Source organism: Besnoitia besnoiti, chromosome IV (assembly GCF_002563875.1).
Source record: "Besnoitia besnoiti strain Bb-Ger1 chromosome IV, whole genome shotgun sequence".
Taxonomy (NCBI): Eukaryota; Apicomplexa; class Conoidasida; order Eucoccidiorida; family Sarcocystidae; genus Besnoitia; species Besnoitia besnoiti.
In genome coordinates, this window is record NC_042359.1 from 304,189 (window position 1) to 330,551 (window position 26,363).

Here is a 26,363-nt window from a genome sequence, read left to right on the forward strand (position 1 = left end):
GGTGAAGAAGATGGGAAAGATGCTGCGCACGGCGGAGAGGAGACACGGCGCCTGCGCAGCCGCCGCATCTTCGTAGATTAACCGGGGCTGCCGACGACGGCGGGGGACGCGAATGCAGAGAGAAAAAATCGCGAGGGAGAAGGACAGTGTGTCTCTCACAGCCTTTCGACATTTTCATCGCAGGGAGCGTGCCACGCATGTGCGCGAGTTTTTGGGGGGGACTAGTTTGTCCGGTTGTGCCTCCAGGTTTACCTAATGTTTTCCGTTCCTATTTCTTTCTCTGGCTTTTTACTTTCCTTGTTTCTTGCAAAACGTCTTCACTTCCTCTCGCACATTTCCCGATCTCTCTTCTGTACGCGCGGCACACGGAGTGTACCTTCACCTCTCCGTCAGCTTCTCTCCTCGTTTCCGGAGCGCGAAAGCGAGCAACGGAGAGACGGCACTGGTTGAGGGTTTCATTTCTCTCCGCAGATCTCCAGTGCATCTTCCTCCCTGCGTGAGGCGTTTCGTTTGTCTCCTGTCTGTTGTTCGTTGGGACGAGTGCTCCCCTCTCTGTTCGCCGCCGTCTCTCGTCCTCGTGGCTTATCGCCCCGCCTCCCCTTTTTTCGCGTCCGCGAACATGTCGCTGCAAAGTCTCTTCGCCCGCCGCGCCGTCTCCTCAGCGGCCGGAGGCGCCCTGCGTGCCCTCGCGTGCCCGCAAAGACAGGCTGCGCGCGCCGTTGCCGCTGGCCTCTACGACAGCAACTCACGCATGCTCCACACGTCCAGCGCCCGCTCGGCTGGCGTGAAGATCTCTCCGTCCGAAATGTCAAAGCTCCTCGAGGAGAGAATTGCGGGTTGGAAGGCGCAGGTAGGCCTCACGTGGGAGAGGGGAGGGGTTCCTAGGCTGCGCACTGGAGGAAGTTCTGCGGCTGATGCGCCTCACGCGTTTGCTCTTCGCGAGCCGTCAATGTATCTATCATGCTTCTGCGGGAGTGGATGCCTGTCCGCGCTTGCTGCACGTAGCGAACATGAGGAATCGTCTCGTCGGCGTGTGGATACAAAATCCCATGCATGGTGTGCTCACCACTGATAGTATGTTGTGTTGAGGCCGAAGCTCTCAGGCGCAGTGCTGCGACGGGAATACCGAAGTAATGACGCCTCCCCGTAGAAGGAGTCTCCGCTTGTGTGTGTGCGTGCGCGTTTGCTGGGATTTTTGATGCATGCGGGTGTATGCGTCACAGTTTGTGCTGTCTTGTCGTTCGCGTGCGCTTCGTGTAGGGGGAGGCTGGTTGTCGTTTCTCGCTGGGGTCTGGGATCTCCGTCTTCACGTGTCGTGCCTCAGAGCCTCCTGTTCTGCGCCCACGAGTGTCGCCTCCACCTCGGGCTGTGTGCAGCGTCTGCTTCCTTATCTCGCTCCATTTTGCCAGCTTTGCGGGATTTTTCCCTCTTCGTCCTCTGCAGACTGCCACGGAGGAGGTCGGCCGCGTTGTCTCCGTGGGAGACGGTATCGCGCGTCTCTTTGGGCTCGAGGGCGTCCAGGCCGGTGAGCTGGTAGAGTTCCAGAATGGAATGACCGGCATGGCGCTGAATCTCGAAACCGACAACGTCGGTGTTGTCATTTTCGGTGACGACAGGTGAGTTGCGGGCGCCTAGAGAATTACCCACTCCGGCCTGGGTCAACTTCTCACCCAAGCCGCCATGCACCACGCGTGCAGATAGACGCAGCGGAGATGCATAGTTGTGTGCGACTTGAGTGGGTAGATGGAGGATGGCGTGCGCGGCCTGGGGGCAGATCCGAGCCCGTGCTGCGGGTGAGGCCAGCGCTCGACTCACGCGGCGGACGCGCCTCCAAGCCCGTCTCGCAGACACGTGCGCGTCCATACACAAAAAACGTATTTATACATAGGTATATATGTAAATGTATGTAACGCTCTTGTCATGAATACAGCCTTCCTGAGGCGGTTCCGCTGTGACTTGGTGTCCTTTTTAGATCTGTCATCGAGGGCGACAGCGTGAAGCGCACAGGGCGCATCGTGGATGTGCCCATCGGCCCTGGCCTGCTCGGCCGCGTCGTGGACGCTCTCGGCAACCCCATCGACGGCAAGGTGCGCGCCAGCCTTGTCTACTCCAGGGCGAGCTTCTACACTGCGTCTACAGTTGCTAGGGTTCAGGGTTTCGGGGAGCTCCGGCACGCTTCCCGTCGAGCGCATGCTTCGCGTCGGTGTGTACTGCACGTGCGTGTTTTCTGCGTGTCGTGTGGCGAGCTCTAGGGCTCGCTTTCTGTGCGGCCTTTGGAGATCTGCCGGGTTCCAGCTGCCTTCTTCTTAAGGAAAGTCCCGATGTAGATACATACAGCCGTGAGGGTGTGCTTGTGTGCGCGCGAGTGGCGAGTGTGCGTTTAAGGCGAGAAGCCGGGCTGGAGGCGTGGAAGAAGCCGCGATTGCCTTTTTGCTCGACGTTTTTCGAGCGCGCGCGTTGCCAGCGGATCTGCTTTTGCTCTCTGCGCAGGGGCCGATCGCCGCCAAGGAGCGCCGCCGTGTGGAGCTGAAGGCCCCGGGCATCATTCCTCGCAAGAGTGTCCACGAGCCCATGATGACGGGTACGGCGCGCACAAGAACGAAGAGAAGAACTCCAGATACGGAGGGAGCAAGGTGGTGCCGCTGCCTTGCTCAGCGACAAGCACTCATCTCTCTCTGGCTGTCTCTGTGGCCTGTATGAGGGCTTCCGCGTGCGTTTTGGTTTCGCTTTTTTCCGCATTTGGACACCAGACGCAGACCGCCGTCTGCGCCTCTGTGTGGGCCTCAGCGTTTTTTCACGTTGCGGATTCTCGCGGTGTTTTCTTCCTGCGCAGGTCTGAAGTGTGTGGATGCGCTTGTCCCTGTCGGCCGCGGCCAGCGTGAGCTCATCATCGGAGATCGCCAGACCGGCAAAACCGCCGTCGCGAGTGAGTCGCAACGCGTGGGGGACTCCCTGCAAAAGCCGAGTTAGGATGTCTCGCGTCACACAGAGCGGCGTCCTCCTCCCATGACCTATATGTATATGTTGATGTCCACCTACGTGTGCAAGTACTACCAAGAGGACGAAATGCATAAATTTATATAAATGTATATCGATGTTTAGGGAGAGATGTGGGGGGTTGGGCGGTGGTGGGCGGCGCACACCTCTGACTCGATGATACAGGCTGGGCAGCGCGTGGAGCGCGGATGCCGAAGTCCGCGTTGTTTCCTCTCCTCAGTCGACGCCATCATCAACCAGAAAGAGATCAACGACAGCACGGACGACGAGTCCAAGAAGCTCTACTGCATCTACGTCGCCGTTGGCCAGAAGCGCTCGACTGTGGTAAGTGGCCTCGCGCATGCGTCTCGGGTCGCCAAGAGAAGAGCAGGAAGTCTGCGTCGTCGGCGTCTTCACTCGTCGTCAGAGCGAGAGGTGCCCGCGCCGTCGCCCGGCTCTAGGCGTGTGTGTGCGCGAGTCTGCGAAAAGGGGGTCGCGGACGTCAATCGCGGGTCCCTGATAGCCCGTAGTCGCGTGGAGCAACGGGGTTCCGATAGGTGCCCCGGCGTGAAAACGGGTGAGAGTTGCGAGGAGGCGCAGCAGTTTCCCTCGCCGCCTCTCTATTCTACCTACGCATGCATTCGCCTCCTGTACGCAAAAATATATGAATGTATTTACACTTGTAAATTCGTCGGATGTTTTCTTCAGGCTCAAATCGTGAAGGCCCTCGAACAGCGCGATGCGATGAAGTACACCACTGTCGTCGCCGCGACGGCCAGCGAGGCTGCGCCTCTGCAGTTCCTTGCTCCCTACAGCGGATGTGCCATGGGCGAGGTGAGAACGAAGTGTTCTCCTCGTCTGCATTCATCGCAACAGGGTTGTAAGCGACGTCTCGCTCCCCTAGACGAAATCAGGCGACGCAAGGTGCTCCGTGAGAAGGCTCGCCTGTCTGCGCATTTCCGTGTGTGGACATTCTGAATCCTCCAACGCATTTTAAACAAGAACTGGCGGAAATCGTCTGAATCTCTCCCGTGCTGACGACTGCTGGGTCGGAAGGGTTGCGTAGCATCTTCGTGTAGCCTCTGCATTTTAGAGGACATTTGCGCTTTTTCGCGCATGTAGTGGCGGTGGTGGAGCCCGGCGTCGTTCATCTTCTGCTTTTCGGGTTTTTTTGTTCGTTGGTTTTCAGTGGTTCCGCGACAGCGGCCGCCACTGCGTGATCATCTACGACGATCTTTCCAAGCAGGCGACGGCGTACCGTCAGATGTCGCTGCTGCTGCGTCGTCCTCCTGGGCGTGAAGCGTACCCTGGTGAGCGACAGTTTGTGTGAAAAACCAAACATCGAGCGCGAGTGATCCCGTTCTATCAACATATTAATGCAGACACTGCATCGGTGCCCGTGGATTTACTAGCTTCCTCACCACCGCGGCGCGTTTTACATAAACCTCCCGAAGAGGCACCGCTATTTGAACACAAGACATGCGTCCCCAGTAGCCGAGAACGGCGCGGAGGTAGACAGCCAGTCGAGCGCCGAGTGACAAACACAAGGGACAGAGGATGCATGTGTTCACTGCGCGAAGGAGAGGCACACAGACATGCATATATATATATATATATATATATATATATATATATATATATATATATATATATATATATATATATGTGTATATATGTCTGCATTTAGGTCGAAGCTCGTTGTCAGCGGTGTGTCTGTTGTGGGCGTCTCGTGATGAATTTGCTGTCTGGTTCGCGGGGTTTGCAGGTGACGTTTTCTACCTCCATTCGCGTCTTTTGGAGCGCGCGGCCAAGATGGGCGACCTCAGCGGCGGCGGCAGCTTGACCGCTCTACCTGTCATCGAGACTCAGGCCGGTGAGGCAGCGGCGTGGCTCGGGGGCGTCCGCTAATTTCGATGGTCGTCTGTGTAGACGAAGACATTGTAGTTCCTAGAAACTGAATATGAACCAGGTTATGAGGTGTAGACATTTGTGAGGTATGGACAGTCAAGTCAACACGCGATCGCTCAGTTTTGCGGACTTGTCACTTGCGGCGAAGCCGCCTCGGCTTGCTGCAGGAGGGAGGCGAGGAGTTCTGCACTGCCAGACCTGATGGTATGCGCGTCGTGTGTGTGGGGAGCTGAGTAGTCGCGTGGCCATGGCGAGGCGCTCCAGCGCGGCTGCGTTTTGCACGGGTGCCCTTTGTGTTCAGATGCTGTACGAGGGGAGGCGGCGCGTAGGCGCAGAGTGCATTTCTTCGTGCACGGCTGCGTGTCTGTGTCTGCAGGAGATGTGTCGGCTTACATTCCGACCAACGTGATTTCCATCACTGACGGTCAGATTTTCTTGGAGACTGAGCTCTTTTACAAGGGTATTCGCCCGGCGATTAACGTCGGTCTCTCCGTCAGCCGTGTCGGCTCCGCTGCTCAGGTAAAGCTGAAGGAGGTGTGGCCGTCCGAGCTGCGTGCAGACTGCGTCAGTTGGGACGTATCTGTACATATGTGGGCGTGTGTGTGTATGTGCACATGCCGCGTGTGAGTGTATGTGCGCATGTCGCGTGTGTGCGTGAGTGTCCTAGCCGTAAGCGCGCGCCTTGGAGGGTGCAAAAAAATTGTCTGTTGTGGAAGAAAATTGGTGTTTTTCGCCGGTGAGTACCCCATTCCCACCCCAGGTCAAGGCCATGAAGCAGGTCGCCGGTACGATGAAGCTCGAGCTGGCGCAGTACCGTGAAGTTGCGGCCTTCGCGCAGTTTGGCAGCGACCTCGACGCGTCCACTCGCCAGCTGCTCACTCGCGGCACCGCGCTCACCGAGCTCCTCAAGCAGCGCCAGTACTCGCCCATGAAGAACTCCATCCAGGTACTTATCTGCTCTTCACAACCATGGCATGTCGACAGCTAGGCCACAAGCTAGTTCGATAAACACTGCTGTCCGATCCGGTGATTACAGCACATGCAACTGCGTGCATATCCAAGTATATATGTATATATGCGTAGGTATGTGTGTATATGTGTCTATGTAGCTCGTGTTAGTTGTGAATTTGGTGAAATGAGGACAACGGAGATCTTCCTTGTTTGCAGGTTTGCGTCCTGTACTGCGGAGTGAAGGGCTACCTGGACTCGCTGGACCCGAAGGAGATCTCTCGCTTCGAGTCTCTCTTCATCGACCACATCAACAACAACCACCAAGACATCCTGAAGACCATTGAAACGTAAGTTCCGTCAAGTCCGGCTGAACGTAGGCTTTTAGCGACAAGCATTCAGTGGCATACTCCTGCGCGAAGTATTTGCGGAGTTTCGTTACGACCCAACGCGACAGAAAAGAACTCGGAAAGCGGGCAGCAGGTTGGTGTCAGGATTTCCCACGAGTGCAGCGTCTTTTTGTAGGGGAACATCGCCTGCGCATGCATGTGTGTGGATGCATTCATTTTTGTCATCATGCATTCCGGGTGTGACGCTTCAGCGAGAAGGAGCTTAGCGAGAAGACCGAGGCAAAGCTGAAAGCAGCGGTTGACGAGTTCGTGGCTGCGAATGAGTTCAAGAGAAAATAGGCGCACTGCCGCCGTCCCTCCCCCTCTCCCCCCTCTCCTCCCCCCTCTTCGCCTTTGTGAGTGATCCGGAGGTCGGCCTCGGCGTAAAGTCGATGCTAGACGTGTCTCAGCAGGAGTCGCATCTCCTCGCTGTGGCCTTGGCGCTCTCTCCGTTCTTCGTTTCGCCTGCAGGCGCGCTCCAAACGGCTCTGTGAACGTATGCTTGTGTGTATGCGCATCTCATCGTGTGTGCGGCGTCACCCGCAGGCACCTAAGGCGTATGTTCAGTGGGCAGTCTCGCTCTACGTGTGAATGTGCCGGTTCATCCGGGAGAAAATTGGTTTTCATTCCTCCAAACGTCTCGCCGGTGCTGGAGCGCAGCGTGCGGCAGAACGGAGGGGATCCTTGAGATGTTTCTCTTTGCAAATTCTCGCTCAGCGGACCGCCAGCGACTACTGGGGCGACAAAAGATGCACAGAGCGATGAATGACACATCCACTTCCAACTAGCTGTTGGCGCAAGACCGGCTACTGTAGCTGCGGTGTGCGGTTTACCTTCTAGAGCGGACGCGGCGACACACGCTGCTTCACACTGAATTCTGTAGTGTCACTCAGGTTTATCTGCGCAGGCGAAATAAGTGACCGGCTGTAGCAGGTCGCGCGTCCGCTGTCAAGCACTTTCCGCTTCTAAAAAAAATTGCGGTAGCTCGGGAGGATCATTCATTGCTGTGACACGACGAACCATCCGGCAAGTCCCGTAGGCACCGCCTTTTTGCGAAAAGCTTCAACAGGCCACCGACGCGGGAGTGTGTGGCCGGCTTCGATTTGGCTAGTCAGCTTTTTTCGTCTTTTCTGTGCAAACACAGCAGTCTCTGTGGGAGGAATCCATCCGCCTCTCCGGCGCGTACCTGCCACTTCCGGAAGAAGCGGAGACGGCGGGTTTTCGGTTTCAGAAGTGATATATATATATATATATATATATATAAGTCGAATCGTAGTCTGTTGCAAGCTTGGGGTTGAAGGCTCGCTACGGCATATGTAGGAGCACGAATATTTTGAATGATACACATTAGGTGGAGGAATGCGAGTCAACAAGCAGTATTCACTATTATATATATGCATAAAATATATATACGTAATATATATGTATACTTGCATAATTGTATAGATATAGATACAATCGACGGAGGCTCTTGCTTGCCTCACCATCCGTAGCGGGGAAGGAGAGTCAGTGTTCGTTCCGACAGTGACTACATACAAGAGTAAAATTGATTTGCTTTGAGGCAACGACAGTCCGTCATGGAGCTTTCACCTCGGATTTCCTGTGTGTCGGTTTCCGCTCTCTGCTCTGATGTGCGTGTCTCCGCCGCCGACGGGGCGCTGGGTGCCGGCTGTGCACCCGCTCTAACCCCAAATAATCGGAATTAGATATCTCGAAGGATAATCGCAGAGATTTCCATGTCCCGAGACTACAGAATACCCTTTCCAACCAGCCTTCCTCTTTTTTAAAGTAGATAGAGATTCACGTGCTGGATGTCTGTTGAAACATCGACGAAACACATCGTCCGTTCCTCGCGAAACTGCGAGGCGAATATCGACCGAATATCGACTCGAGTGAGGCACATTCAGATTGTTGCTATTTTACTTGTCTGAATGATAGTGATTTTCCCGGTAGATGATGAAAGTCCTCTCTCGCCTGCAAGATTTCCGGTGCGATTTTTCTCGTAAGCTGCTTGTCCATGCACTGTGCGTGTCTCTGTGTCGGCCCTTGCAGGATTCTTGTGTGAAAGTCCCAGACCGCTCGAAAATTCTCTTCTTCCACATGCGTCCCGTGTGCTGATGCTTTCGGAGCGGGGTAGTGTCGGTTCCTTCTGGGTATTTCTCGCTGGAACCTGCTTTTCTTCTCTTAGGTTTAGCCAGCGTGCGATTTGCATGTCTTCTCCTTTCTCATAGGGAAAGGGAGAATGAAGAAGAACGGGGATTGACTATCTTCTTCACTCTTCCAGTTTTTCAGAGCGAACAACGCGTGAAGCTTCGGTCTCCTCGGCGTCCGCGACTGGAGCTCGTGAGGAGTTCTCTTTTCTTCTGTCAGCTTCCTCGTATCTTTTCTTCCCCTGCTCTCTCTCCCCGAGAGCGTCCCTCTCCCTCGGCCGGCGCCTGCGTAGCGAGGCCCAAGGCGGCCGTCCGCGCGAGAAGACAAGCTATACGCGGATAAACTATCTTGAAAGACGACAAAAAAAAGAACCCTTTATTGCCTAGTCCCCTACTGTGTCCCTTTTGTGCTCTGCGTTCGTCCTGCCATCCCAAGTCCGCAAGATGAAGGGACGCTGGCGAAAGGACAAGCGCGCGGACGCTCCATCCTCCTTTTCCTCTCAGTCGGCCTCCTCTTCTGCCTCTTCTGCTTCTTCTGCCTCTTCTGCTTCTTCTCCTGTCTCTTCATCTGCTGCGTCTTCTGTCCCGAGAGACTCGGCGCAGACCGCGTGCGTCGCGAGCGGAGTTCAGCCCTCAAAAGGCGCGCCAACTTCGTTTGCGCCTGCGCAGGAAGACACCGCGGGGTTCTTCTCTCGGCAGCGACTGGCGAAGTCGAATGCTGGAGGCGAGACAAAGAAAGAAAACGAAGGAGCTTTGTACGCCTGCCGCGCCGTGGTGAAGAAGAGCGAATACGCTCTGTGCGACTCCAGCACACACATCGCCTTCAAAGTGAGCGAGGAAGACAGCGTAGTCCGATTTCAGCGCCCGAAGCCGCAGCCTAAAACCTCTTGGACATGCAGACCAACCACACGCGGATGCGCCTCTCTCTCTCTCGACTTTTTTCACATGCGTGGAGTCTGCGTGGGAAGAGGATGAAGGCTCTCGCCAGCCCGTTCGCCGCTGCTTCTTGCTTCACTGGACTCCGATCTCGTCTCTAAAGTCCCTCTCGCGTGCGTACTGCTAGTCCCGGGGCCGCGCACCTGACCTCCGGGTTCAAACCTAAAGTCCTCAGCAAGCCGCCGAGATTGTGAATGGTCGGGTGTGTGCGTGAGGCGACGCCAGTGCGCCCCTGTGTGCCAAAGATGCGGTTTCGTGTGTGTCTCCCTCTGATGCTTCGCCCAGAAAGCGCTAGACGGAGGCTCGATTTACCTCCCGAACTTCTTCTGCGCCAAAGGAGATTTCTCCATCTTCAACAGCCTCCTCCGCGAAGTCGAGCGGTACGCAGGGGAGACCGACACGGCGGAGCGCGAGGCAGCTGAGAGCGGTGCGAGCTTAGGCGCGGCGGGCGCGGCTGCGGAGACCTCTGAGGCGTCCACGTCTGGGGCCGCGTCTGCCGATTCGGCTGCTGCGCTTTTGCCGTTTACCGGGGCGGTCGCGTGGTCGCGCCACTTGAAGCACGAAAATCCTTCGTTTTCTGCGACGTTTCGGCGACTAATAGCGCAGCTGAGTGCACACTTCGACGTGGATGTCTACGCGACGCGGATGAATCTCTACATGGACGGCGCGCACTGGAAGCCTCTGCACAAGGACTCGCACGCGTATTCGCCGACGACGCACCTGCAGGAAGACATCACTGTGGGCGCCTCCTTCGGCGCCTCGCGGGAGCTCGAGTTCGTCCACGACACAAACGACAGCTTCCGCTTCACCTTCCCCCAGCACAACGGCGACGTCTTCGCCTTCACCGCAGACGTGAACAAGGCCTTCAAACACGGAGTGCCTGCCGTCCGCAACCGAGTGGTAGGCCCGCGCTTCAGCGTCATCCTCTGGGGACGCAGGCGGAAGCTGACCTCGCGGAACGCCGCCGCCAGCGAACTCCGCAGGGAAGGCCTCGGCGCGTAGGAGCGACGCGACGGCAAACGCAGTGAAAAACGGAGACAAACGAAAACACGCAGCGAGAGAGAGGGGAGTGCAGAGAGAGAAAGAGAAGGAATTCTGAGAGAGAAAGAGAGGGAGGAGACGGCGGCGGCTTCGGCATCGAAGCGGAAGGCGAGGACCGCAGCCCATCCGTCTGAGGAGCGGGGCTTTGCCCAGAGAGAGACAATAAAGAATGAAGACGACACGCAGACGCAACTGGGGCCGGCCATCGAGAGCGCTTTCAAGTCGGAGCCGTCGCTCCTGGTCGCGGGTGTGCTCACACAATGAAGACGAGAGAGTGAAATGTTTCGAGCGCTTCCCAGAGACTAGCTGGCTTCCATGCTACGGCGGGAGGTTCCAGGCCCTGCATTCCACAAGAAAACCCCTATCCATGCAGGTGTCAATAGTCATCGCCGCTTTAGTCTCTAGCATTTCAGCAGTTGCCGCCTCTCCGCGGTCTACGTTGTCCGTACAATTAATGTGTGTGCCCAGGAGGCAAACTTATGTCCTGCATTTTTTTCTGGTTTTGTTGTTTGTGTGAGACCGCTGCAAGGCATAGCGCCGACGAGGCGTTGAGGGAGCCCAGCAGCTCTTCAAGGAACTCGAAGTTTGACTTTCATCAGCCTTGTCGCTCGTCAACCACTGCTTCGAGGCAGGAACGAAACGCCAACTCGCGGCGCCTGGTGCCTTGCTCTCTTCTCAGCATTACAATCTGCGCTATCACCTTTTCTCTCTGAACGCTCGCTTCGTTTCTACCGTTACTCACGAAAGTGGCTTTGCAAAAATCCGCTTCTAACTATTGGCGACGCGTCCGAGAATGCCTAGGAACGACGCCAATATATATATACATATGGAGGTATGTGGAGTATAGAAGCGATTATACAGCGGTAGGGCGTCTAATGCATTCGAAAGACTCTTTCCAACTAGCGTTTCTCTTCGGCAAGCACTTTAGAGAGAAGCACAGAGAGTGCCTCACACTGCGAAGACTCTGCCAACTGTTGAAAGATATTTTTTCAGAGACGAGTGACGAAGTGTCCCGCGGTTTCACTGTGTCCTTCCTGAATCAAACACGGAAAAAAATCCAAACGCATACACCTGCCGCACGCCAGAGTCGTAGATTCAATTCAGGCTTTCAAATTGAAAAATAATTTTCCCGACCTGAAGTGGCAGCTAACGCCGATTCCACCAGGCGCCTGCGTTGAGAAGCCAGAGACCTTCTCCGCACCTTCGCACGCTGACCCGCGGGCGAGGATTTTTCTGCAGTTTTTTCTGATACTTGAGACAGTTTTTTTCTATTTTTGGTTCTTGGGTGTGCATCCCGTGCGCGCCTGCACCGTCCCCTCCACGTCGCGGCTCAGCACGTCTAGCTGCGCGTCGAGCATCGCCAACACAGCCTGCAGACAACAAAACACAGAGACTCAAGTCTTGACGATACAGCTTCGAGGATGCGGAGAAAAACCTACGCAAAGCTGCATGCGACTGCAGATCCTCGACGCCGAAACCTCGTCACCACGAGAAGCAGAGGGAAAGACAAGCGCAAGACAGGCGATATCCGCGACCTTGTCGCGCCTCCATTGCAGATACTATTCGAGGAGCAACACACTAGAAGACAGACGCTCCTGGGCGAATCCCGTTGCTTTAACCTTCGTACAAAGCAGGCAGCACGAAGAAGAAGTCCACAGCTACGTCGTGCCCCCCCCCTCCCCCCCCCTAAAAGTGACTATCGACTCTGACTATACACTATCCGCGAAAGAGTGAAGAAAGGCCTTCTTTTAGATGAGAACTCCGACCTGAGGGTGCCTTTGCGTTTTCTCTCTGGTGTAGGCGTCCGCAATTTCTCCTCCCCCTCCTCTCCCCTCTCGATCTGCCTCGGGCACGTCGCCCCTGCGCCGGTCATGTTCGTTCGGCTTAAATTCCGAGCCGGGGCGGAGCAGTGTCTCCCGAAGCTCAACGTTCTCCTTCAGCAGGTGCAGCTGGTGGCAGAGCGCCTCGTTCGTCTCGCGCAGGAGGCCAGCGTAGGCCGAAGAAGTTGAAACGGGCTGCGGAAGAGTCGGCGAAGGGTGCGGCGACGGCGGCGCGAAAGCGTCTTGGAAGGAGCTTTTCAGGTTTTCCATCTGCGCCTTCGCTTCCGCTCGTCGTTCGCGCACCTCTCGCAGTCTCCCCGTCTCGCGCGGCTCCACGCCCTCGACCGCGGACTGCCAAGCCGAGTAGGGAGAAGGCAGCGGAGGGGGGGGCGTCGGCGCCTGCTGGTGCCGCAGCAGCGCCAGCTCGCGCTGGTGCTCCTTGTGCTGCTGTTTAAGCGCTTCGGCGAGATACAGGTTAAGCTTTCGCTCATACATCTCGCGCTCTTCTCTGCGCTTCTCGGCGTCGAGTTCCCGCTGCTGCCGCAGGATGTCCTGCTGCTCCTGCGCCGCGTTCAACAGCGCCTTGTTGCTAGACGACAGAACCGCAATCTCCTTCTTCTGCAGCTTCAGCCGCTGCGTCAGCGCACAGTACGCGAGGAAGAGGAAAGTCGGATCCGTTTGCTGCAGGACAGGCACACACGAAGCCAAGCCAGGCGCAGGCATCGAGACAGGGAAAACCCACGCATGCGTGTCTATCAAGCAGAAAAACGACCGCTCAGGGCCGTGTTTTCTTTAGTCAGTTGTTTTGACACAACATCAAGATATCACCGACAAACGGCATGTTTTGAAAACCAAAAAGAGCTTGTTTACAAAATAAAGTTTGAATTTAATTGTCCAGATGCCCGAATGTAAATTAAAGGGTCCGCGGCGTGCGAGACGAGAGCACAATCCGCCGGCCGAGGCAGAAGCGAAATGATACTTCTACCCTCCGGAGATTCTCTCTTGTCGCAGTCTCTCAGCCGCCTCCACATGCACGCGACCCCGCCGCCAGATCGTCCCCATCCCCCCCCCCCCCCCCCCCCCCCCCCCCCCCCCCCCCCCCTGCCCCTTCGCCTCCCGCCGGGGAGCCCTTCTCACCTTGGCTCTCTGCAGCATGCGGACTCTGGAGACCGTCCACGCGGTGACGTCGGCATCGGGCTCCAGCGAACTCGCCAGCCTCTCGCCGGCATTCGGAATTCGTCCCTCCTGCGCAGCCGCCGCGCGCGGCTCGGGCGGGTTCGCAACGACCGCCCACGCACCGACGGCGTCGCGCTCCGAGGCCGCGCAGCCGACGGCCGCGATCGCGCGTCGAAAGTCCTCGAAGCCAATTCTGCTCTCGCCGCCGGGGGACACTGCAGCCGCAGCGGCGGGGTCTGGGGGAGGAAAGAGAAAGGCCAGCAGCAGCTCGAGCCGGCGCTCGAGCGGCACCTCCGGCAGGCGCGGGGCGAGGGGCTCGCCGTCGCGCGCCGCGTCCGCTGCTGCGGGGCCCAGAGATCCCGCAGAGGCCGACGCCGCAATCCGACGAAAGTAGAGTCGCTGCGCGAGCAGCCAGAAGGCGAAGAGCGTCGCCACAGCCGGGTTGTCTCGGTATAGCAGCGGGAAGAGATGCTGCCGCGCCTGCAGCGTCCCAACGAGCTCGCGATCTTCTGAGCACGCGCACTCGGCTTCTCGCAGCGGCGGGGGGCTCCCGGAAAACCCGCCTTCTTCGCCCGCGCCCTGCGGGCGGCCCCGCGCAGACTCGGCGCTCTGCAGACGCCTCTCGCAGCCGCGACCGGGTGTCACCTCCTCGCTCTCGAGCGCGCGCACCTGCCGCGGCGCCCTTCGCTCACGCGCGGAAGACGAAGCACGTGAAGCAGAAGAAGGAGGCGCAGCGGAGGCAGAGGCCTTTGGAGGTCGGCGGGACTTGGCGCTGGCGTCGCGGACCCCCGCAGAGGCCCTGGGGCCGAAGGCGGCGGCCGCCAGGCGCCGATGGTAATAGTCGCGTTGCGACTTGAGCTGCTGCTCCAGGCTGCGAATGCGCGCCTGCATCGCCACGCAGAGACACAGCGCCCCAGAACCGAGTTTCGCTGCCGAGAAGCTGCGCGGGGCTGCCTCCGCGCTGACCGCGGGTGGAATAGACCGACGCGTGCCGCCGCGCTGGCTAGAAAAAAAGTCAACTGCTGCCGGTCGCTGGCTGAGTCTTGATAAAAGGCGCGAGAAGTTCGCTGCGTTGCTGCGCGTCGCCGGGCGCTCCCTTCCCACGTCCCCCCCCTTCACCCCAAAAATCCACAAAAACATGCAGTGCATCACTTTTGTGTCTCGCGTCTTAGCTCACGTGCTGAATGCGTTCCTTTGCCGCAGCAGATCCGAGCGCCTCTTTGAGCTGGACTAGTTCGAGGTTCTCGCGGACGTCGGCGCGGCGACTGCCGTCCTCCTCGCAGTCGAGGGCGAAGGCGAATTGGCTCGCGGCAGCCTCGCCCTCTGCCCCCCAGCCGCAGGCGTCGGGGGACAGCGCGGAGGCGCTTCGGAGCGGCGGCAGCGAGGCACGCCGCGGCCGCGGTCGCCGCCGCCTCGGCTCGCCCTCAGCCAGCGCTTGTTCTCGAGACGCTGAAGCCGCGCCTCGCGGGACGAGCGCCTTCGCACCGGCGTCGCGCAGGGAGAGGTTCGCGAGCGCCGCGTCGTAGACTTCGCGCTCCAGCGCCGCGAGGGCCTTCGCCGCCTCGCTCTGCGTCCTCTGCGAGACACGAAAGAGATGTGTACGCACAGCGCTCAAAAAAAGAAGCTTCAGGGCGGGCACGCAGTGAGAAAGGCGTCCGAGGCAGAGACTGAGCAGGGGGAAGAAAGCGACGAGCCTAGCCTGCGCTTCTAACTCTGCCTTTTGGGAGCCGTACCGATGCGTCAGCGACTCGGGTCGTGCGCCGCTCACGTCAGTTCGCTTACGTGCAGCTCGTCTCTGAGGACGCGATTTTCCTCCTCGATGCGACGGAGTTCTGCCTCTTGCTGCGTTTGCTCTTCGCTCTGTGCGGGCGACGCGAACGAGGCAAACACGTGAGAAGCGGAACAGCCCGCAGCCGACGCCCCGCACGAAAGCGTTGCCACCTGTGTGCGCAGGGCGCGATTCGCCCCCGCCAGCGTCTCCGCTTTCGCAGCAAGAGCTCTGAAAAAGAGGAAAAACCAACCAAAGACACACGGCGAGCACGTGTAAGGAACGCAGTGGGCACACGCAAGGGTCACGGAAAGCACAGGGTGGAAAAAAGCCAACGGAGACGACGCATGCAAGGTTCAAGCCTTAAGCAAAGGACGCCTTGACTCAAACTGAGGAGTCAAGCAGGCACCAAGCGAACAAGGGCAAACTTTGCACGAAGGCGCTTCTGGAGACGACGCACACACAGCAAAGAAAGCTGGAAACTTTGGCAACCAACAGGCGCCCGCCCGATCCGAGGCGCTCAGAAGGAGGACTGTGCGAAGGCCACACCCTTTGGGCTCCGCAAAAAAGATATACAACGCGCGGAGAAACTCGCCTACCTGCACTCCTCTTGCGAGCGCCGAAGCTGCTCCCGCGCCTCCGCGAGGGCCTCCCTCTCCTCCGCGCCTTCGTCCTTCTGCAGGCAAGACGACAGACACAAATCGCCCTGGATGCAGAGCTGCGGCCCCGAATTGCGTCGCACGCGGTTTGCACAACAATCCAGGCTCAGCGAAGCCGCGCGGAATGCGCAGGCCTCGCGCCGCAGGCCGGCGACTCGTCACGCCTTGAATTGGCGCGGCCCTAACGCCCGACGGCGGCTAGATATCCCCTCGACTCCGCTCTCCCTCACGCGCAGATGCAGCCGGCGAAAACGATTCACGTGCTGCGTCGCCTACCGTTTGACGCAGAGAGGCTTCGAGGCCGCGAACCAGCGCGTTTCGCCCTCGCCGCAGCTCCGCGGCATTTTCCTTCTCTGTCGGGCTCGACGCGGCGCTCGCGCGCGCGTGCCGCTCGGCGCCCGGGGAGCTTCGCGCGCGGCGGTAGAGCTCCAGTTCCTCCTAAAAAAGAAAAATCCGCAGCCATGTCTCTGCGTGATGACTTGCAGACACAGAGCCGCCGCCCTGCAGTTCGCCGCAAGCGGCTGCCCACGGCTGCGGCAGGGCCGCGCGCGTGCGAAGCGGAGGGGGCAAAGGAACGAGAGCTGCGAACTCATCGGCGGCACATCTACAGCGGAGCAGGCTTATTATGACTGTGACGAGGAAACGAAGGCGCTGGTGTGTTCAGGAAAACGTCAAAAAAAGGCATGTGTTGTAAACTACTCAGCGCCTTCGTTGCACGCTGCATCATTTCGCTCCCTTCGCCGTTTGGCGACTTTCTTCACGCTTCTGTCTTGGGTCTTCCGTTCATGCTCTCCTTGAGAGAGTGTCGCCCAGACTCGGTTCGCATTCTGCCTCCTTCCTGTAGTCTGTCGCATTCCTCTTTTATTGGCGGCTTTCTTCTCGGCGCTGCCTTGAGCAACGCCGCGCTCTTCAGGCTTCTCACCTTCAGGGTCGCGAATTCCTTCTGCAGCGTCTGGTGGAGCGTGAGCAGGTGCGCAGCCCGCCGCTCGGCGGCGTGCGTCGCTTCCTCGAGGTCTCCCTTCTGGCCCTTTAGCACCTGAACTTGCATGGTCAGTTCGCTTTCCGTCTCTCGCGCCTTCTTCATCTCCTCCCTGTGGCGCTTGGCTTCCTCGCGGAGGCGTTTGTTTTCCGCTTCGTACTCTTCTTCAATGCGAAGCGACAAGCTCAACTCCCTGCCCTCCTCCGGCGCGTCGGTCGGCTCTCTGCGATCGGTCTCAACGAGCCTGGAGACAGTTGCCGCCCGCTCGGACTCGTCTTCGCCCCTGCGCAACTCCGCATGCGCGCGGAGCTCCTCTCGGCACTGCGCAAGTTCCTCCTCAAGTTCGCGCTGGCGCCGCTCGAACGCGGCAACCACGCGCTCTGCGTACAGCAGGTCTGCGTGCGCCTGCTCGAGTTGCTGTCTGATGGCAGCTCTCTCTGCAGCCTCCTCCTCCACCTCCACTGCGCTGGCTGGCTTGTCCACGCGCCCGTCGCTCTCCTGTTTGCGATTTTTTTTTGCAATGAGCTGCTCAGATTCGCCCTCCCCGAGGCAAACTCCCTTCTGCTGCTGCGCGCCCTCGTCTTCGCCGGGGATCGCTGCGCTCGAGGGAGACTCACGTTCTGGGCGGGGTCCCGCGTCTGCCGCCGCCTCCCCCCCGCGCTGCGCGAGCGACTCGTCGAGTCTCCGCTGCAGCTCGACGAGCTCGGCCTGCTGCTCAAAGAGGAGTGTCTCTTGATCCTTGAGGACTTGCTGTTGCTTTTCCAGCTGCTTCTCTTGTCTGTGGACTTGATCCAGTAGCGCGCCTTCCCTCTGCGCGCGCGCCTCCTCAGTCTCCTGCAGCGTCCTCAGCTCCTCCGCCAGCTCCGCCTCGCGCTCGCGCAGCGTCGCGGCCTCTCTCTGCTCGGCGTCTCGCGCGTCGCAGAGCCGGCCGAGTTCCGCGCGCGCCGCCACGAGCTCCTCCTCGAGTGTTGCCACGCGCAGCGCCAGCGCCTCGCGCGCCTGTCTCGCTTCGCTCGCGGCCTGCGTGAGACGCGCCCGCGCCTCCTCCGCCCGCGCGCGCTCGCTCTGCAGCTCGCCCTCGCCCGCCGCGACCGTGAAGCGCAGACGCGCGAGCTCGGCGTCCTTCTCTAGCAGGGCCTGCTCGCTCCGCTGCCTGAAGTCCTCCGCCTCCACCTTGCGCTGGACGTCGGCCGCAGCTCGCTCTTCCTCCCGCGCGCGCGTCTCGCTCTCGAGTCGCCGCTCGAGAGCGCGGATCTGCCCGGCGAGCTCCTCGACTTGCTTCGCATGCTCCAGCCTGGCGCGCGCGAGCTTCGCCTCCCCCGCCTCGAGGAGCTCGAGGCAGATGCCGTCCTTCTGCTGCAGCTGCGCGAGCTGCTCGCGGATGACGCGGTCTTTCTCGCTGTCAAGCCGCTTCAGGCTCTGGTACTTGCCCCGCCACACGCGCACGCGCAGCTGCAGCGCCGAGAGCTGACGCGTCTCGCGCAGCGCCGCCTCAAATGCCTCGTCGTCTTCGCTGAGCCGCGAGCACCGCGTGCTGCCTTCGCCTGCGGCCGCCGCCGCAGCCTCCTCGCCCTCGAGCCCCTGCGCAAACAAGAGAGGAAGCGCGCCGGCAGCCGCCGCTGCGGCGCTGGGCGACGCGGCCGAAGAGGCGGCAGAAGAAGCCGACGGCGAGGCGGAAGCAGGAAGGAGGGGCATGTAGGCTCGCAGAGCCGCTTCCTCGTCCTTCAGCACGAGCTCCAGCTGGCGCTCGATTGCGCTTGGGGGATGCGCTGGAAGGCAGCCAAACGCCGGCGATGAAAAAGGAGCAGGTCGCGGCAGGGCTTGTGCGTCCGCCACCAGCGCTTTTTCTTTCAACGAAACTCCAGCCGGATCCTCTCGTCGCCCGCTCGCAAAGTCTTGATACACCCTGGCACCCCCGTTCTCCCCGCCCTCAGCCGCCTCCTCTTCGTCGGTCTCCTCGCCCCTGAGCGCCTCGTCGTGATCGCCGGCGGCCTCTTCTCCAGGCACACTGTCTGCGGCTCCTCGCTCGCGAGTGCTGCCCTCACGTCCAGCTGCTGGGGGCGCTCCCTCTGCGCCACCTGGGGCGTCCGCCGCGATGCCGGCGAACGCAGACACAGAGGAAGCACGAGGGAGCGAGGCGCTCGCGTGAGGCGCGGCGAGGGGGAGTGGCGGAGGGGCGACCGGCAGCGTGAGCTGTTCAGGCGGCGCCGAGTAGGCGACCTCAAGTCTGTCGCGCGCAACGAAGAAGTTCGAGAGGAGCGACGGCGCAGGCTCGCGCGGCTTGCGACCCGCGAAGACTGGCGAGGTCGAGCTGGACGAGGCAGGCGACGCGAGGGGAGAGGCAAAGGAAGTCGGCGCGTGCGCAGCCGCCAGCGGCAGCGGAGCAGAGGCCGCACCAGCGGCCGGCATCTGAGCCAGAGGCTCCTGCGGAGCGGTTGGCCCCGCGGCGCAGCCGAGCGACGCCGGCGCCTGAGGCTCCTCGCCAGCCTTGCAGTCGCCCAAGGCGCCGCCGACCGCGGGCGGACCCCAGAGAACGCCGACGGGGCGAGGGGCGCCCGACGCCGCGGCGGAGGACGAAGCAGACGACGCAGCGGAAGCTGAAGAGGCCAGCACAGAGGAAGAAGAAGCCAAAGAGGCCGAAAGAGAGGAAGAGGACGCTGAACAGGCCGCGCGAGAACCAGAGGCCGCGAGAGGCGACGGCAGGGCGGCGGAAGAAGCGGAGGGGGACGAGCAGGGCAAAGATGAGGCGGCCAGCGAGGGCGGAGGAGCCGGCTCGAGCGACGCGGAGAGCGTCGCAGGCGCGGGCGATGGAGGCGCGTCAGTCGGCGAGCGCGGCATCGACGTGTCGCCTGCAAAGAGCGGCGAGAAGCTCTCTACAGGTCGACCGCTGGAAGGCTCCGCTTCGGCGGCATCGGCTGCGCCGGCTGCCTCGAGTGCCTCGTCCACGATCTCTGCGCTCAGATCCGAGAGCGAGAGCGAAGGCCGATGGGCGCCGCTCGCGCCGCGGCGCCCTTCGAACGGTTCCTCGTCCGCCGAGTTTGGAGCGACAGCTGCAGGCTGGCGGCCGCTGGTCGGGCGTGCCGCCGAGTGCGTGGCGGGTGAGTGCGGCGAGCACGGGCTCCGGCGCTGAGGGGCGCTGTCGGCGCCTTCTACCGGCGGCGACAGACTCTCAAGTGTGCGCTGGTAGACGCGCAGTTCTTCGTGTGCGTCGGCGAAGTTCTTTCGCCACCTGACAAACACCGACTCCTCCGCGTCGTCCTCTCGGCGCAGAGGCGAGCCGCGCCGCGCCGGCGACGAGCGCGCTGATGAGAAAGGCGGCGAAGCTCGAACCGAAGAGGGCGCGCGCGACGAAGAGGCGCGCGACGTCGGGGGAGGCGAAGCGGAGCGAGGCGGCGAAGACGCGAACGACATGGTGGCGTTCGCGGTGGCAGAGAAGTCAAGGCACAACAGAGGCTGCTCACGCGCGAGGGATTCCCGTGGCGGGTCGCTGCCTTCTTGCTGGCTGTCGCCCGCTGCGCAGCCCGGATCGCAGCTGCGCCTGCAGCTTTCTCCTTCCTCTGAAGCGTCTCCTTGAAAACGGCGGGCCTCGAGCCCTTGCACCTCGATCGTCTCCGCGAGGCGGACTCCGTCGGCTGCACTCTCGTGAAAGCCTGCAACTCCCAGCGCCACGCCGTCGCTTCCGCTTCTTTTCTGCGCTTCGTCTTCAGCGGCCACGGCCTCTCCAGACACAACGCCTAGATCTCCTCGCCGCGCCTCCGCTCTTCCTTCTTCTTCGCTGCGAATGAAGTCCTCTCCACAGTCGGCTTGTGCTGCAGAGCCGCGCGACTCTGCCTCGTTTCCGTTTTCTTGGCTGCGGTCGCTGTGACTGCCTCTCCGGTCTTCTGGGAATTCTGCCTCAGTTTCCTCTTCGTCGTGCTTCCCCGCTATGCTTGCCAGCTCGTCCTCTTCTGTGTTCTCCGTCTCCTCTGGCTCGGTGGCGTCTCCCCGCTCCAGTTCTTCCCGCCGATCGTTCGCATTCGCTTCCTCCTCCGTCGCCCTCAGGTCTTCTGCCCCGTCTTCGGCTGCACTCGGATCTCCTTCCGCTTCTTCCTCTGCGAGCTCCTCGCCTTCCTCCTCTTCAGGGTTGCGTCCGTGAACTCCACTCAACCTACCTTGCTCGAAACGCTCTTCTTCCTTTGCGCTCGGCGCGTCGTCCTCCGCCGCTGCGGCGATTTTCTCGCGGTCGCCCTTCGCGCGTCTCTCTCGCGCGCTGCCCTCTCTCGCGCTCCTCTCCTCGGTGCCGTTTTCTTCTTCCTCGTGAGTACAGAACCTTCGTGCGGAGTCGCGCGCCGAGGAGGCTGTCGTGGTCACAACGGGCACCAGCCCGCGGGTGGCTGGATGGAAAAAAGTCGCTGCCGCCTTAAGCTCTTCGGGCCCCGCGGGCTCCCCCCCGCAGCTTTCGGTCCTCCCAGACAAAAGTTTAAGTATTCGTGTGTATCGCTGATCTCCGCGGACTCCCCCTCGAACGCCGCAAACGCCTTCAGGCGCTCCTCAGCTTCTCTACGGCCGAGGTACTCTGCGTGTGAGTTCGCGGGCGCCGCGGCCTCGTCTCGCGGGCCTGCGTCTCTGCCGCCGTCTTCGAGTTCCTGGAACGTGGCTGCCGAGCCCCGCGCTGCCAGTGACCGCGGGGATGCTTCTGAGACGCGTAGACTTCCAGTCGCTCCCTCCTTCGCCAGTTGAGCTGCCTTGTCGCTCGCGACCTCCTCGTGGCGCCGGCCGCACTCGCGCTTTCGCCCAGTCCGCCGCGGCTCGAGGCGAAGGCCGCCGAAGCGAGCTGCTTCGGGAGTTCCCGCCTTCGCCAGCAGAGAAGCCGCTGCCGACGCAGACAAGAGCGAAGACGCGAAGCGCGCAGACCCGCGGCGCGACGCAGCGAGGAAGCTCCGAGGCGTCGCGACCCCTGCGCCGGCGGAGTCCTTTTGAGGCGAGTGTTTCCCTGGGCCTGTCTCCACCCCTGCCCAATGAGGCTTCTTCTCTCTCCCTCCCTCGTCGTCCGCCGCCTCCGCCCCCCTTTTCCGGCGCGGCGACAACACACGCGCGAGCGGGCGGGACACCACACGCGAGGCCGCCCGGAAGGCTGCACTCGCCACTGCGTGGCCGGCTCTGGTTGTGCGGCTGCCGACGGAGAACGCCGACGCAGTCCGCGGGACGCGCGTCGTCTCCTCCTTCTGTGGTCTCTTCGGCGAAACCAGACCTGGGCCCCCTGAGCGGCCGAGCAGAGCCCTGCGCGCGTCAGCCTTCTCTGCGTCGCCACGAACGATTGTGCGGACCTCGTGTGCGACGTCTGAGGCGGCGCGTTCTCGGCGCCCTGCTTTGCCTTCGGCCTCCCCTCGGCCTTCGCGCTGCGCAGAGGTCGCCACGCCTTGCTTCGCGGACGAGGGCGCAGCCTCTGGAGACGCAGCGGACCCTCGTCTCTGCGGCGAGACGAACGCAAGCGACGCCGAGAGATGGCGCTGCAGCGACGACGAGGACAGCCCCCTGCGAATTTCGCGCCCCTGCGCGCCGGCCGGACTCGCGGGCGCCGAGGGAGCTCCACTCTGAGCAGATCCCGCAGCCGACAGCTCCCTGGCGGCGGCCGGCGCGCCTGTCTGATTCTCGCCTCTCGGCGCGCGAGTTGAAGCAGAAGACAGCGACCGCACAGCAGACGGCACAGAAGGAGAAGCCGAGGCAGCGGCCGACGCAGCAAGGGTTGAAGAGGAGGCGGAGAGCGAGGCTTCCAGGGCCGAGCGAGATCTCTGCGAGCTGGGGGGGACTGCAGCTTCGGGCCTCCTAGCCACGCGCAGACTTAGCCTTGCCTCACTTCGCGACCCAGGGTGCTCGCCTCGCCCTTCCGTCACCAGTCGACCAGCCTCGCCTTCTCCGATGCTGCCTGCGAGGACGCCGCGCTGCTCGCGTTGTCCCCTAGGAGTGTCTACGCCCAAGTAAGCAGGACAGAAAACTGCCCCTGTGATCTGGTCGCCTTCCGGACTTTCGGCTTGCTCGCAGCGCTGAGGGGTGCCACAGGAAGAGGACGAAACCTGGACCGGCGGCAGCCGCGACGCAGCAGAGGAAATCTGCCAAGAAGAAACGGGCGACGCAGGACGCGGAGACGCCGGTCTCGCGAGCTGCAGATCGCTTAAAAGCAGGCCGGGGGCAGCGTCGTCAGCGCCGTCGAAAGGCGCCGACTGTACGTCCACCTGGTGTGGGCCCCCCGCGGAAGACGGAGACGCGACGGAGTGCACCGACAGACCAGAGAGAGGCCGGGACGAAGGGGCCTCCGACGCTATCGAAGAAGCCGAGATTGCAACAGACGCGCCAGCCACTGCCGAGGAAGGAGGCGCAGGCGACAAAGAAGGCGACGAGCCACTGAGCAGCCTCGCGACCCCCCCCCCTGTTTCAGCAGCGGGGCTCGCTCGGGGGGGGCGGGAGAGGAAAGACCGCCGGAGAACTGGAGCACCGGGGCGTGGAGACGGAGCGACTCAGGCGAAAGCGCGAACGGCGAGGCAGAAGAAGAGAGCGAAGGATGAACGAGCGTCCCGTCAGGCCGATGCGGAGGCGGCGAGGATGACGCAGGGCCCCATAGCTGCTGCGGGCGCCGCGGCCACGGAGGGCCGACGAAGGCGAAGCCGCGCACAGGCGAAGGCGCAAACTCCGCCGAAACAGACAGCGGCTTGGCGCCGTCAGACCAGCTGCCCTCGTGCGCGCGAGCTCTCGCGCCTTCCGTGTCGGCGTTCAGCGGGAGAGTCGCCCGCGCGGGGCCTTGAAGTGAATGAGCGGGAGCAAAAGAGGGAGAGACCGGCGTCAGGAGACCGCAGGCCGGCAACTGTCGACGGTCAGGGGTCGAAACGGCGGCAGACAGCGAAGAGCCGGAGTGTGAAGAGATCGTGGGAGGCGCAGGGTACGCGCCGGCAGCAGGCCCACAAGACGGAGAGGCCTGAGAAGGAGATTGAGGCGAACAGCCGGGCGAGGGGCGTCCCGCAGAAGGCGGAGCCGGCTGACTCTGGTTCGCCGTTTGACGCGGCGAGGGATGCGACAGACCGCTGCGGGGGGCCGAGTCCTTCTGGGAATAAGAGAGAGAAAAAGAAGTAGGAGGAAAATTCGCAGGAGGAGGCGGTCCCCCACACGCTCTCACTACTACGCTCTGAGAAGGAACGACGACCTCAGACGAGCTCGATCTCTGCACGTTCGGCCGGGGCTGCCCCGCCGCCACCACGTAGACGTCCGGGCTCGCACCCGGCACGTTCGGGTGTACGTACACCACGCGCGAGCGGCTGCCTGAGACAGAGGAACTCGACGAAGCGAGCGCAGCCGAGGCCGCAAGATCTGCAGAAGCAGAACGCGCCGACGACGACACCCAGCGACACGAGGGCCTTCCGGGGGGTACGGGAGGCTTCGAGGCAGCTGAAACTTCTGCCGGGGATGATACGCTTCTCCAGTGGCCTTCTGACCGCGACAGCCGCGGCAGCGACGGCCAGTCTGACACTGAAGGAAGTCGCGACGTCGAACTTGCTAGACCGACAGCAGGGAGAGCCTGCTCAGTTCGCCAGGATACACCGTGTTCGTCTCGCGCCCCGACACGGGCCTGCGTGCTCGGTAGGCTGTCCGCAGGAAGCCCGTCTACGGACTGCGAGCGCAGCGGCGCGCCTTCCGCCTTCTGGAGGCTTCTCCCGTCGCCTGCATGAACGTGGCGCGCGGGAGAGGGCACGGACGACGATGCGGACGAGCCACCGAAGGACACGGATTCGGAAGACTGGAGGGACCAAGAGAAAGGCAGACCGGGAGAGGCGCCGGCAGGCGACGAAGGGCCCAGATCCGGCTGTGGAGCGCTCTGGCCTCTGGGCGCGTAGCGCGGGAGCAGGCGACGCGACGCTCTGCGCTGTTCGACCTCCTGGCGGACGAGCTGCTGATTTTTCCAGTGAAGATGAAGGAGGAGCTGCTCATCGCAGGCCGACAGCGGAGAAGCAGCGGAAGGCAGGAGCGAGGGAGAGAAAGGAGGGTCAGTGGCCGCAGTTGGCAACGGAGGGGGCGTGGCGAGAGAAGGCGCCGGCAGAGCGAGCGGCGGCGCCGACGGCGCAGTCGGGAGGCCGAACGATGCGGAGGAGGGGCCGGAAGACGACGAACAGACTTCGGACGCTAAAGCGGAAGTGGCAAAGGCGGAAGCAGACAGTGGGTACGGAGGAGGAGGAGAGGACAGAGACTGGGGGATGCGCGTCCCTTGAGACGAATCCTTTTCGCCTCCTGGATCTGCAGGAACAGCCGCAGTCGACGGGCGCGTCGACAGGGCCGAAGAAGGGGAAGAAGAGGGAGAGACACGCGAACGAAAAAACTCGAACATCGGAGCTTCGGGGGGGCGTGTGTGACCGCCACGGTCGAAGAAGTACCGAAGGGGCAGAGCTGAGCCAAGGAAGCGGGCTTGCTTCTTCGCCGCGTCTCACCGTGTGCGTAACACCCAGGTGTGCTTTCACCTCCCACGGTTCCCCTTTTATTTTCCCGCTCTCCTTCCAGCTGTCACTTGCTGCCTGAACTGACGCAAGAGCAAGAGGAAACCCCCGGCAAAGCGTCTGCGTCGATGGGATTGGAAACGCAAGACGGCGCCCTTGTGAGAACCGAAAGGGAGGCGAGAGACACACGGCCCACCCCCGCGGTAAATGAAGCGATAAGGAGCGGAGATGAAAACCTGAAGCGACGAGGAAGGACGGAAAAACACTCCAGATCCACAAAGTGTCAGGCTCTCCAAGATACGACCGTAGAGAAGCCAAAGATGAAGCACAGAGGGGCCCTGGGTGGCGGGTCGGCTGACGCTGACAGGAACGGAAGAAAAAAAAACGCAGCATAAGAGTTCGAATCGAAGGGTAGATTCAGTATCTTGTTTTGAAGACAAAACGGGATGCATGCATACAGAGGGGGGCAGTCTGCACCATCACACACCGCGACTGTAGAACACCTCGATAAAGAAGAGTCCGGGAAGAGGAATGAATAAGAGAACAGAAACTGGTTTGAAATCATCTTCGAATAAGAGAAGCGGAATGATGTCCAGCATTTAGACAGCAAGGAAGCTCATGCATCAGCCTTGCACACTCGCCGATCCGGCAGGACAGCCAGGCGCAAACCGCAGGTGGATGGTTGCTCGAGTTTCCGAAGGCGCGCAGAACGCCTGTTTTAGACCCAAACACAAGATGGCAGGCATCTGCTTCTATTCATCGACTACACTACATCCAACGCATGCCGTCTTGCAGGAAGGCTTAGGGTAGCGCTGCCAAGACATTATCAGTTCATTCTCGTTCGCTTTGCTTCCCGCCAGAAAACAGCGCTCCCAGCATGGGACACCGACTAGTCCTGTAGCCGCCGCGCCCCCCAGGGTGTGCACTCGACAAACCGCCCCCTGAGCTGCGACTCAAGTACTGCCCATCCTTGGTCTGCGATCACTTTCGATTAACCAAGGAAGCGCAGGCGCTTTATTCAAGGTTATTTGACGCTCCCTTTTCGATCCACCTCTTCGCTCGCCCGCCATTGGAAACCGGCGAGAAAGCGCAGGACGCGCCTCGCGCAGCAGCGCAGACTGTCCTCGTCTGCGCGTGAGAGAAGAAGGCTCACATGC

General features: G+C 61.2%; 3 protein-coding genes across 3 annotated transcripts; 2 read left to right on the plus strand and 1 right to left on the minus strand.

Moving 5' to 3' along the window:
- Window positions 1-619: 619 nt before the first annotated feature.
- BESB_051830 (putative ATPase synthase subunit alpha) lies at window positions 620-6,521 on the plus strand (the record flags this gene model as incomplete). Its single annotated transcript, XM_029363618.1, has 13 exons — window positions 620-850; window positions 1,444-1,616; window positions 1,973-2,087; window positions 2,491-2,581; window positions 2,834-2,926; window positions 3,218-3,321; window positions 3,685-3,810; window positions 4,166-4,286; window positions 4,742-4,849; window positions 5,261-5,403; window positions 5,645-5,830; window positions 6,052-6,182; window positions 6,434-6,521. The coding sequence occupies 13 exons, from the start codon at window positions 620-622 to the stop codon at window positions 6,519-6,521; spliced, it is 1,710 nt and encodes a 569-aa protein (XP_029219541.1).
- A 2,294-nt stretch (window positions 6,522-8,815) lies between these two features.
- Window positions 8,816-10,309, plus strand: BESB_051840 (uncharacterized protein; the record flags this gene model as incomplete). The annotated part of the gene is made up of 2 exons (XM_029363619.1): window positions 8,816-9,199; window positions 9,593-10,309. The coding sequence occupies 2 exons, from the start codon at window positions 8,816-8,818 to the stop codon at window positions 10,307-10,309; spliced, it is 1,101 nt and encodes a 366-aa protein (XP_029219542.1).
- Window positions 10,310-11,616: 1,307 nt separating this feature from the next.
- BESB_051850 (uncharacterized protein) lies at window positions 11,617-25,100 on the minus strand (the record flags this gene model as incomplete). Its single annotated transcript, XM_029363620.1, has 10 exons — window positions 11,617-11,718; window positions 12,115-12,849; window positions 13,306-14,229; window positions 14,522-14,920; window positions 15,127-15,343; window positions 15,712-15,788; window positions 16,048-16,209; window positions 16,694-21,059; window positions 21,245-22,962; window positions 23,223-25,100. The coding sequence occupies 10 exons, from the start codon at window positions 25,098-25,100 to the stop codon at window positions 11,617-11,619; spliced, it is 10,578 nt and encodes a 3,525-aa protein (XP_029219543.1).
- Window positions 25,101-26,363: the final 1,263 nt, after the last annotated feature.